Source organism: Eublepharis macularius, chromosome 9 (assembly GCF_028583425.1).
Source record: "Eublepharis macularius isolate TG4126 chromosome 9, MPM_Emac_v1.0, whole genome shotgun sequence".
Classification (NCBI taxonomy): Eukaryota; Metazoa; Chordata; class Lepidosauria; order Squamata; family Eublepharidae; genus Eublepharis; species Eublepharis macularius.
The window spans coordinates 19,097,636-19,110,106 of NC_072798.1; the positions used below are offsets into that span (position 1 = coordinate 19,097,636).

General features: G+C 42.5%; 1 protein-coding gene across 1 annotated transcript; it reads right to left on the reverse strand.

The window, feature by feature from the left end:
- Positions 1 to 1,514: 1,514 nt before the first annotated feature.
- LOC129335807 (perilipin-3-like) lies at positions 1,515 to 11,838 on the reverse strand. Its single transcript, XM_054988605.1, has 7 exons — positions 11,773 to 11,838; positions 9,670 to 9,865; positions 8,049 to 8,131; positions 6,502 to 6,700; positions 3,388 to 3,575; positions 2,018 to 2,071; positions 1,515 to 1,916 (listed from the first exon to the last, which is right to left on the reverse strand). Exons 1-7 carry the CDS (start codon positions 11,836 to 11,838, stop codon positions 1,515 to 1,517), a joined length of 1,188 nt encoding a protein of 395 aa, XP_054844580.1.
- Between the last annotated feature and the right edge of the window lie 633 nt (positions 11,839 to 12,471).

The following is a 12,471-nucleotide window of genomic DNA, read 5'->3' on the forward strand; positions in this document are numbered from 1 at the left end:
GTGGAGTATCCAAGGGACCGGCTGAAGGAACTGTACATCTTTCAAGCAGTAAATCCATGTGTTGTATAACTGCTCTAATGGGCAAGGTGGGACTGCAGCAGCTAACCAAGCAGTGACATGTCCAGCTTGCTTGCCCACGCAGAGGTGAACTTAACACAGAGAGAGGGAGCTTTAAACAGAAAATGGATGGGATCTTTCTTACTTACAAGCTTACTTCTCAGCCCCCTCCCTAGCCCATATCTGCTCCTACTGAGTAACAGCAGGCAGTCATATCATGATGAGCACATTTCCAGAGTGCAGTTGATATCTGTATACATCCCAAGGATTCTTAGGCACATTTCCTAGCAAGCAAAACCTCCTGGGATTCAATTGAGTTAAGTTTTTGGACTTAAGAGGCAAAGTCCCACCAAGCCATAGGACTTTCTGCCAAAAAAGTAGGCTTAGCCTTTCAGTATAAATCAGAACAGGGACTCTTTTCCCAGCAGGAGATTAAGGTTTCTGGCTCGACACATGCCAATTGCAGCTCATCTCCATGGCTCTTCTCTCCAAAAGTTTCTTTCTACTATGCAGCTAATCTATTACGTTACTTTTCCAAGGAGAAACTGAGCCATTTCCAGAAGGTCATCTGCAAAACACAAACTACCATAAACTCTATTCTAATACAAAACCATATTCTTTCCCTTAAATAGTTGGGTCAGTGTTGGCTGTTTTAAGGACTTCTAAGATCTACGCCATCTTTAGCAAGTATAGAGATTTTAAATATTTTCATTTTCTAGTGGTTAGAGCCAAGAGGCTTTTAAAGGTCTCCTTTACTGAAAGTCAGGGCCAGTAATCATTACAGCTACATTTCTGTCACTTATTATCGTGGCTGAAATGGAGACTGCACATTTATGTAGACATTCCAGTGTTCAGGGCATGGAGAAGAGAACATCCATGTTCTACTCTCACACCTTCCTCTCCTTCTGACCTACATTTGGCTCTGGTTTCCAGTGGAATTCAGGGGTGTTTGGGAGAGGACTTAACTCCCAGGTCATTCTGAGTACAGGATGAAGGTTCCCACCATGTCAATTTGGGTCTCTCTCAGCCCAGTAGCATCGAATAGCAAAGCACTCCAATTGTTTCTTTGCTAGACAAGACAAAAAACATCTTTAGTGCACTAGAATGACATTTATTTTGAATCCAAGTCAGGCTTTCAAGATACACCAGCTGAACTCCAGTTGGGGCTATACATTTTTAACAGAACTGAAATTACAATCTGCAAGATGAGTCAGTTCCGCCGTTTTACTTGTCAGGTCTGATGCCCCCGGGGAGAGATCAATGACTTAGTAGCTAATTTTCTATCATTATTGAATCTCCCACCCCCAGATGCATATTATGGAAGACAGGAAAGCTCCAGGGCCTTCGCTTAGTTATGGTATTTTTTTTTTGCTTCCACTAAGATAACTTAGACCCCATTTAAGATACTTCCCCCTTCCCAAATTCCGACCAGAAGGACACACACTGGAAACTCAAGATCACAGATTCTCCTTTCGCTCAGATGCTTTTAGAGCCTTTTCTTGCCCATCATTGGATCTTGTGGGCTTGGCAACATCTCCTGATTGGTTGAGTCCAGGAGCAAGTGGACCTACAAGCCAAGACAATGGAGTGTTATTGACCACGTATTCCAGAACATCCTCCACATAATCCTGGGCCTTGAGAGCATTCTCTTGGCTTTGACTTAGAATGCTGCTTGAGAGGTCATGGAAACACTGAGCACTGGCAAAAGACACATGGAGCTCCTCCATATTGAAATATGCCTGCTGCATGTTATGTTGAAGGTTGCTAGGCAGGCCTTCGATGTTGGCAATAAGGTTCTTGAATGTCCTCTTCAGCTGTTGGGCAATACGGGAAGACGTGTCCAAGATTTGAGTTTCTACCTGCAACGATAAATGTTGCCAAGTTAGTCCATCTCACCCTTCAGGCACTCCCATGTCCAATAATTCTTTTGGCCTCTCCTTGGACTGCAGTCTAGTCATACCTGAGACAGGTTCTTCTGGCCTTCCTGGAGAACATCTTCCTTTGTACGCTCTATCTAGAGATAAACAAGAGCAGCCTTTTAGAGCACTTTGTCAAAGCTTGCTATTATAACAAAACAAAAGTCTGCAAACAGGTACGGCAATACGTACTAGATCATCACCCTGATTCCATCCAACCTACCCCTTTGAGGTCCCTTTTAATTGGTCTTTTACCACAAGATCTAGCTGTAGACCCACTTCATTTACCCTTCAACTATGGTTTTGTGTGTTTGTACATACAAGTGAACAAGAACACGCCAGCCACAATCCAAGAGGTCTTCTTATCTTTGGTTTACCCAAGACACTCCCCAAGTCTCACAATTTTAAGTCCTCAGATGTTAAGTTGGAAATTAATTTTAAACCATACCATTTATGCAAGGGGCTGTGTCTGCTGGGTTTCATCTGTCCTATATGAACCATGTAAGGGACCTAAAGCAAGGGTCCCCAACATGGTGTCCATGGGCACCATAGTGCCCAGCACCTTTCCTAGCTTCCGGCAAGTGTTTTAAAGAAAGTGAGTAAGACCAAGTTAAGCTTTTACCCTATAAGGCTTCTGGCTGGCCATTGGAGCTTTGATTGGCTGTGAAATTTTTTAAAAAAACATTGCTTTAGCAGAAGCTGCCACCACATCACAAGGATTTTCACTGTGTGACTGAAAGTAAGCTGCAGCAGCCATTTTGTGGCAGCCATTCTGTGGTTGGGCTCACCACACTATCAGAATTCCAAAGGTGCCCCCAGGCTAAAAAAGTTTTGCATCTAAAATATCTCAAAATCATGCATATTTCAAGCAAGGTTGGTAGCAGTGAAGGCATTTTGCAGAGGAAGAATCTACCATCAGACAGTCAACGAACCACAGTGAGATTCTTTATGCAGTCTTTAAGTGCCATTGCAGACTGCAAGTCTTTGGAGACCTCGATAGCAGTACCATTAGGGCCAAATTTCAGTACAGAAGTTCAGGGACACAACTCTTATGGGGTCTCACAATGCAGACTCTGGCTTTGCATTTGAAGTTTGCACTATCATCTAGAGGTGGCTCCAAAAGACTTATATCCAGAAACTAACATTGCCCAAGCATTCAAGGTAGTGGGGAAATCTCAGATGTTTCATGAGATGAATTTGCTAGTGAAATAGATTTCACATTGCTGACTTTTTTGCAGTCTTGTTAGAAGTAGGCAATCATTTAGATTCTTGCAACTTACAGTAGAAAGAAACAACTTCTGTTAAACTGCAAGCTTAAGTCAATGTTTAGAAAGTAACAACTCTACATGCTATTGGCCAGAAAAGATAGTAGAGAGGGATGCAACAAACACTGCAGAATAACCAACAATCCTACCTGCCCAATATACTGATGCAGCCGAGAGAAAGCGTCTTTGATGTTATCCCTAGCCATCTTCACCTTAACTACAGCATGCTGGTAGGCACGGTGACGGAGCTTACTTGACAGGGAGCCAAGACGCACAAAGTAGCCCTGATTCTCAGAAGCTGTGTCCATCCCTACTGGTGCAGAATCTGCAAGCTCAGCTATAAAAATAAGCACATTGTGATCACTCTCATACTTAGAACAGAGACATAAGTGCCCAGTTTCAATAGGACTCCCAAACTTAAGGTGGACCCATGAGGATTTAGGGAGGAGAAATTGCCTCTCCCTGCTCCCCTACCCCAACTGAAGGATGCTGCTGCTGCAACAGCATTTTGAGTTGCCAAGGCAACCCTTCAGTTACAAGGCCTCCACCTCATGTTGTTCTGTAGAATCAGCTATAGGTTTTACTGCCCTCTGATAAGCCACTTGGTGCCCAGTGCTTGACAGAAGATAGCACCGTATAGCAGATTCCACTTGAAAAATGCATGGCAGAGACCTTGCCATTGTGAGGTGTTGCCTTGGCAACTTAAGGCAGCAACAGCTATTTCATGAGATTTGGGTTCTTTTCAACGTATCAGGAATGTCCAATATCACCATTATTGTTTATTGTGTTGGAAACTTTGGCAGTGAGAATCAGACAAGACAGCAGAATTGCCAGAATAAAGGAGGGGGAAGAGACATATAAAATGAAAAGCTACGCAGATGATGTGGTAATATCAGTGACAAATCCACACACTTCCCTGACTTATGTAATCAAACAAATATCAATATTTGGATAGTACTCTGGATACAAGTTGATTAAAAAGAAAACAAAGATACTGTTACTTTTGATAATGACAGGGAATGAGAAAAGATTAGAAAGATAACAGACTGTGCCATCATTACAAAGCCGATAAAATATCTAGGGATAAATGTATCACCACGAAATGAGAATCTCTATAAAGATAATTATCAAAAAGTGTGGATAACAGTTACTGAAGATTTGCAGAGATGGGAAAAATTAAATATTTCATGGCTAGGAAGAATCTCAGCTGTCAAAATGAATCTCTTACCCAAATTGAATTTTTTATTTCAAATGATTCCAATTAATATAGAACTAAAGATTCTCAACAAGTGGCAGAAAGTAATAAATGACTCCATATGGAAAGGGAAGAAGCCAAGGATAAGATTCAAAGTACTACAGAACGAGGAGGACTGCCAGTACTGAACATCAAATTGTATCATCAAGCGGCGGCGTTAGTTTGGATAACAGATTGGATTATAAATCCAAGTAATAGACATATCAAATTGGAGACAGTGGACACCAAAGAAGGCATCCATAAATACTAATGGATCAAGAAATCATGGAAGCCCATTTACATACAGGATGGGACCCACATATTAAGGGATGGACTGCTTAAAATATGGTTTCAATGCAGAGATAGATTTGAGTCCACTAATCTCCCCATTGATGTTGCCAATTAATGCTCACTATGACGCAGCCACGAGAAATAGAATTAATCTGCTCAGCTATGAATCAATGATTGATAAGAAAGGGAATATAAAAACTTGGCAAGAAATCCAAGCTCAAGGTAAAAATATCCATGGCTGATATATCAAACAGTATCAATACTAAACGAACAAACTCTTAAAGAAGGCGATAGGTTGAGAGAAAAACGCGATTTGAACTATTAATTTCTGGAGATCTGAAGCATCTCTTGTGGAAGATCTACAAAATCTTACTGCAATACCACACAAATGGAGCAAGTGAAAACCTGTATGATAAAATGGATGGTAAACTTTGGAGAAACTATTTCGATGAACTTATGGGAAAATTTATGGACTAAGGAGATAAAATTTACAGACTGCCAGTTACTGAAAGAGAACTAGTATAAAACATTCTTTAGATGGTACACTACCCCCAAAGACATTGCGAGAATTAGTAAGGGTTACAGAGGACACTGTTGGAAATGTCAAAGCATGGACGCAACATTTTACCATATGTGGTGGACCTGTAAGAGAATGCTAAAATATTGGATAAAGATATATGAAGAGATACAGAAGATTCTCAAACTTAGATTTGAGTTAAATCCGGAAAATAGGCTCTTAAACTTCCTACCAACTAATGTTAGAAAAGAACAGGGAGATCTTTTCCATTACATGGTGACAGCAGCAAGAGTATTATATACAGCAAAATGGAAAACAGATATTTGTCCTGTGGTTGTTGTGGATTTTCCAGGCTGTATTTGTCCTGATGTGTTAGAATGGAAGGATAAGTTTTATGAATATGCATCAATGGATAAATTAACTACTTATCTATATAATAGACCGATAGCCGAATTTGGGGGGAAATGGAAGGATTTCTTTGACCACTTAGGTAGAAATTAACATTAAGGTTAATTAGTATAGAGACAAGAAAATAAAACACAGGGAGTTAAAGGGAGGGGAAAGCTGATATTATAGTTTGTATAAGTAACCAAAGAGAGCTATTAATCAATTACGTTTAGTTATGGCAAATTTTGAATGTATTCTTTTATTAGTTCAATGTAATTGTAAATGCAGTGCTTATATGAGTCTCAAACCAATTCCAAATGTATGTATATAAGAGCCTCAACTCCATTTCTAATGTAGTGTTTGTATAATCTTTTATTATGCACTTTCTATTTTCATATTTTTTTTCTTTTTAAATACAATTTCTTTTTAAAAAATTGGATTGGGATTCCTTTTGTACAATGCCTATGCATAGACACTGCTCTTTTCTGGGTTCGGCCCACTTTTTAGGACCGCCCCCCCCATAAACTTGGCCTTTCCCCTAAGTTTGTAGAGATCTACAGTTCATCTGCTGCTGCAGCACAGTGGTTAAGTGGCTGGGCTGCAAATCAGCATTCTACTGGTTTGAATCCCACTACTGCCCTGAGCTCAGTAGATGGCCTTGGGTAAGCTACTCTTCTCAGCCCCAGCTACATTGTGGGGATAATAATAACACTAACTTGTTCACTGCTCTGGGTGAGGAACTAATCTGTCTAGAAGAGCGGTGTATAAGCGCTGTTGTTGTTGTTGTTATTTTATCCACAAAAGGCTATTAGACACATATTGGTACTTGCTCACCTAGCTCTTCACTCATCATTGGGAGAAAGTGGTCCAGCAACTCTTCCGACTTTTCCAGCATCACTTCTGCTCCACTCAAGGCCATCTTGCCCATTCTTGTTTCTAACACCATTTCCTTACCACTCTGGACAGCCTTGGTTACAGCTTCTTTGGCACCAGCTACTTTCGACAACACCACTTCTTGAGTATCAGCAATAACCTAAAAAAAGGCACCTGTCTAACCATTACCAAGCCAGGCAACAGCAGCCAAGCATACTGCCAAGCAATAGTCTCTGCCTTTTAGGTTGACTCCACTTTTCGCAGAGTCCCTTGTTTAACAAGCACTAAAACCAGCCCTTGCTCTTTACTCATCAGTAGATAAATCAGTTCCCTAGATAAGCAACAACTGTTGCTTTAGCTCTTTCCATTGTCCTTGAGAGCTATCTACCACAACTTTAAATCCTTTGTTAGGTTGTCAAGTAGCAGCAGTTGACCAGGAGGGAGATCACTTAGTGGAAGTGTGAATGCAATGTGCAGCAGCAGTGAAAAGCAAGTCCTCTGCTAGAGGTTTATTAATAAAGACAAGACAAAAAGGATAGGGTTGTGATATCCTTGCATAAATCTAGGGTACAGATGTATTTAGAAAGAGCTTTAAATTATGAGAGATTGTGTACTCTAGCATTTTAATCCAGTATGCAATACCATGGCAGTTTCCCTGACCATGCATGCTGCAAACAAAAGACTCCGTTTTACCCAAGCACAGTTCAGACAGCGATATACATTTGGAGGAGGACCAGTCCTCTAAGAACACTGACGTTAAGCATCTCGGTCTTCTGCGCTACAAGTGAAGGGTTGAGAAATGTCTCTTTGTACACAGCAATGACCTGGATAGCTCAGGCTAGCCTGATCTCATCAAACTTCAGAAGCTAAGCAGGGGCAGCCTTGGTCAGTACTTGGATGGGAGACCACCAAGGAACTCCACGGTGCTACACAGATGTAGGCAATGGTAAACCACCTTGGTTGGCCTCTTGCCTCAAAAACTCATTGTTGTAACTCCAGAGGGTTACAGAGCTACTGAGCTATATAAGATGAAGGATACAGAGGGAAGTCATCTATCGGCTCTGCTGATGTCTCTTGGTTTACTCCGATTGTTACTCTAATTGCTAACCTCCTCTTCCTCCTCTTCCATCTAACCACCATGAGGGTAAGGCGTGCTCTCAGCAATCTTTCTCCATTCAAGCCTGGACAGCTAGAATTGCCATTCTACCTTTCCTATCTGACTACGCAGTTCCTTAAGCAGAAAGGACTTTCATTTCTTACTTGAAAGCAAGAGGCCTTGGGTAGACTTGGTTGCCCACCTTTCACCATGCACACTCAAGCTCTAAGCAAACAGCCCTGGAGGCCTCTGCACCAGGCAAGAGTTCTTTGCCAGCCATGGTTAGGGACATTTGTCCTTGAAGAGTCATTTAAAAGCCGGTTAACTGATATCACCATTTTACACTAGGCCACAAGAATTTGCCAATTAAGTGATAGAGTGAGGAAAAATGTAATGAGTAAGTGTAAATTACCTGGTTGGCTGTCTGATGAAGAATTGGCAGCTTCTCCTCCAACTTGTCCAGGCCCATTGAAGCGTATTGACCTGCCGCTGAAACTAGAAAACAGTTCTTTTAGCCTGCAGGCGCTATATTGCATGAATCAGTCTGGCCCTTCAGAAGCTCAAGTATCTCTAGAGCACATCAGCTTAGAGCTAAACGCCTCCCAAGATCTGATCCCCATGCAAGTCAGCTTATGCATTACGTTTTAGACTACCTATGCTGCAATTTTTGGTCTGGTGTTTTTGGAGTAAATCATCTTACAGTTAGCCTGGTTCTTTTGGGACATTCCTACTGGAATCCCAGGAAACTTTTTATTCTTGCACCGCTAGTTGATACATTGTTGGGTCACCAGGTTTCGTTGCAGCTGTGTCTTCCATGCTTGTTATAAAGCACTGTCATGTTAACCACTGAAAATCTCAGCCTTCCATCAAGTTCTGCCCCCCCACCGCTACCCCCCTGCAACGGCTCTTATATTGAAGCAGATTTCCCTGTATCTTTCCCCATTCCTGCCAGGGACAGCTAGTAGCATAAAGAAACGGTGGACATATGGACATGGGATTATGACATAGTCCGTATGTACAAATATGCAAAATGCTAGTGAGCACCACAGTGTACGTAAATTGTTCAGAATGTGTTATACATATCAAAATAAAAGAATTCAAATGACATAATGTGCAAGTTCCAAATGACATTTGCACAAACATGTTCTACAAGTACATCGCATGTACCGTTTTCACATCTATCTCCACCTCCACCTTAATATCACAGCTATTATCACATCCACAACAGGAATCTGGCATTCCTCTTGTTTCAAAGGCTTCTTCATTAGATGAATGCAAAGTGAAAAACTGACGAATTTCCTGTCTCAGACATTATAAGAAAGTCGCTGCTGCTGGATACGATAACTCAGTGCCACAGGATAAAATGTCATTAGTATGTTGCAACGTTGTCATTATACACGATGTCCCTTTGTTTGCTACAGTCCATGCAGTTTCAGCTTGAGCCACATGCGAAGCATGAAGTGTAGCTCCAGCCTAAAGCAATTCTGGCTAAGATCAGGGGAGAAGAGAAGCTAGTATAGTTCAGTGTCTGTCCAGGTGTTACGTTTTCCTGCTCAGGTCATTGCTTTAGCATCCAGTTCACAAAGTTATAATTATTGTAGAATTCACAAGCTAATTGGCTAACTGAAAATTCAGCCCCCGGGGCACAAAACGGTTTGCCCACCAAAGTACAGGAACTAGTTATACTAGTCAGAGAGAGCATGACAATGCTTTGCTTACAGGCACTGAAGTCAGATGAGCTACTACACTTTTATAAAATGCTAGAGCCTTCACCAGGTAGATCGAGGCAAGTACAACAGTTCAAAGTCTGTTTCATGTTTTGCATTAGTTCTAGGGCACCAGAAACTAGAGCAGTTTGTAGATAACTCTGGAAAATCTGGCTAGGACAGAGTGCTGTGAAGGACTCTGGTAAACATTGGGTTCCTTTCTTTGCCCTGAACAAAGTTAAACTTGGCTCAGTCAAGACAACGCCCAGCATATGCCTGAATAACTGCAGCATCCTACAGCAAGCACTTTCTCTGCAACTCACTCACCCTGAGGTTCAAAATTCATCAAAAGAGGCTGAGCTCTAGTAGCAGCCACATCAGAGATTTGCTTCATTCCTTTCTCAGCCAAATCCAGGACTGCTTTGACAGAGGGGTAGTTCTCTTTGGTCGAGGCATATGCAGAGACGGCCATGTCATAGGTAGAGCTCACCAAAGGCAGGTTGGTCACTCTCGAGATCACACTCTTTAGAAGGACAAAATAAGTGGAAAATTAGGAGCACACCACCATGGCTTCTATCTACCAAGACACTACTTAGAAGCTCTTGTTGGGGGAAAGAAGGAGGAGGTCGTGGTCTTATTCTCAAGAGTAACTAGAAACCCCTTTAAATATGATCACTTATATGGGCATTGTTGCTATTTCCCATTAAGGGCATCAATCAGAGACCTACTCCCATCCAAGCTACTGAAGAGCTGCTGTCAGCCACAGAAAGTACACCAGACCAGATCACTCAATGATCCATTGACGAGAATGAGCAGGGTATAAATACTTTTTGACATGTATAATAGCCTCACAATTTACTTCAACCCTCTTGTTGCTCTCAAGCTGCAATATAGAAGCTGCAACCCTCAAGCTGCAATATAGAAAGGACAGATATTGGGGTAGTGCCCCATATTACAGCATTTGCTCTACAGATCTGTATTTGTGCAGTTGCAGTGCTCAGCCCATTGATTTCACATACTTTCTCAAGGAGGCATTCAATAGCCCTGCAGCATCAGTCGGTATCTGCACATTACTGTTGCAAAGCTGAGAATTTCCTTGAGACACCAAGCCAGTTCAGGCCAAGATAACCAAGACTGGAATGGGTAGGAGGTCCTTCATGGTCTTAATCCACCCATCTCCATTAACAAATTCTGTAGGCAAGAGGGTTATATAGCCACTCCAGCTTTTCCTCTAAGAATCTGGGGGCATTTTGCTTCGGGGAAACATTTACTTGCATTTGGAGAATAGGAAATGCTGATATTTGTAGGCCTTGGCATTTCTATTATCTGGCCCTACATGCCTTTAAGGACATCTCAGCCCACACAAATGACTCTGGCCAACTTAGTTCTACAGCACACAGGGACGACCAGCACTTTTCCTTCCTATGAGTATAGTTAACTATTGCTACTCCAGGACCACGGAAGAACAAGGCAACCAGCCTCCAGATTACTCCCCATAAAATATATTGTACCTGTTGGCTGAACTTGCAGGTCTTGTCCTATTACTCACAAGATTAGAAGTGGTTATATCCACATATGAACAGCCACCATGCAGAGCTTAGGGGCAGAATCGGAGAGAACAAAAATACTTGCAAAAACCCACCTCTTTCCAAATGGACTCCATCATAGACTCTGCATGTACTTTCCCAAGTTGTTGAGAAAATCCTCCCAGTCACAGAATGCATCACGTATTTGAAGCTTGAGCCAGGATTGAATCATAGAGTTGGAAGGGATCTCTAGGGTCATCTAGTCCAACCCTCCGCACAATGCAGGAAATTCACAAATAGCTCCCCCCCCTTACACACACACACACACACACAGTGATCCTTACTCCATGCCCAAAAGATGGCAAAACACTGTCAGGATCCCTAGCCAACTGGCCTGGGAAAAATTGCTACCTGACCCCAAGGTGGCGATCGGCCTTACCCTGGGCATGTAAGAAGATGGAGTTGGGATTCTGCTTGTTGCCCTGCTCAGACATCACTAGCAGCTGCCAAATGTCTCCTTCTGTTTCCTGAGCGGGAGGAACTTTTCACCAGGGAGATTTACTCCTCCAAGAAAGGAGTCTTCCAGTTCAGCAGTCCAGAGGACTTAGCCGTGTTAGTCTGTAGTAGCAAAATCGAAAAGAATCCAGTAGCACCTTTAAGACTAACCAACTTTATAAAGCATAAGCTTTCGAGAATCACAGTTCTCAGATGCATCACGCATCTGACGAAGAGCTGCGATTCTCAAAAGCTTATGCTACAGTAAAGTTGGTTAGTCTTAAAGGTGCTACTGGACTCTTTTCGATCCAGCTCAGCAAGTCATCGTCAGCCCCCCACAGATACTCATCTGCAGGCTTCTACTTGTATTACTGGTAGCCCAAGCCATATTTAGATAGAAGAGACATACCTGTGGCTGTACCTCTTCTCTACTCTCAGAGGAGGGAACGGGTTCTTCCTGCCCTTTGGAAGTCATTGCTTTGACCAAGCTAGAAGGGCATAAGAATAAACAGAGTCACATTTATGTCACATAAGACAGTAGTAGAACCTCATGCTTGCTTGTGCAATTGCCTTGTGTCAAGCTTAATATCCTGCGGCTCCCTACATAGGAATGCATACAGGCAATGTTCTGTAGTGGTTACAGCATCATGCTAGGATCTGGAAGACCCAGATTCGAATCCCCACTCTGCCATGGCAGCTCACTGGGTGGCCTTGAGCCAGTGACGCTCTCAGCCTAACCTCCCTCACAGGATTGTCGTGAGGATAAAATAGAAGAGATGAGAATAATGTAAGCCAGTTTGGGTCCCCAATGGGGAGAAAGGTGGGGTATAAGTGAAGTGGTGGTGATGGAGAGTGCTCTCAAGTCATAACTGACTTGTGGCGACCCCTGGCAGGGTTTTTATGGCAAGAGACTCACAGAGGGGCCATTGCCTGCCTCTGCAGAGGTCTCCCATCCAATTTCTAACCAAGGCCGACCCTCATCTGATAAGATCAGGCTTGTCTGGGCTGTCCAGGTCAGGGCACAAGTGAAGCAAGTAAAATCAACTATTTCAGCCCCAGGCAAATCCCAGAACCAGAGCAAGTTTCTGGCAATCCCCAACAATGCAGT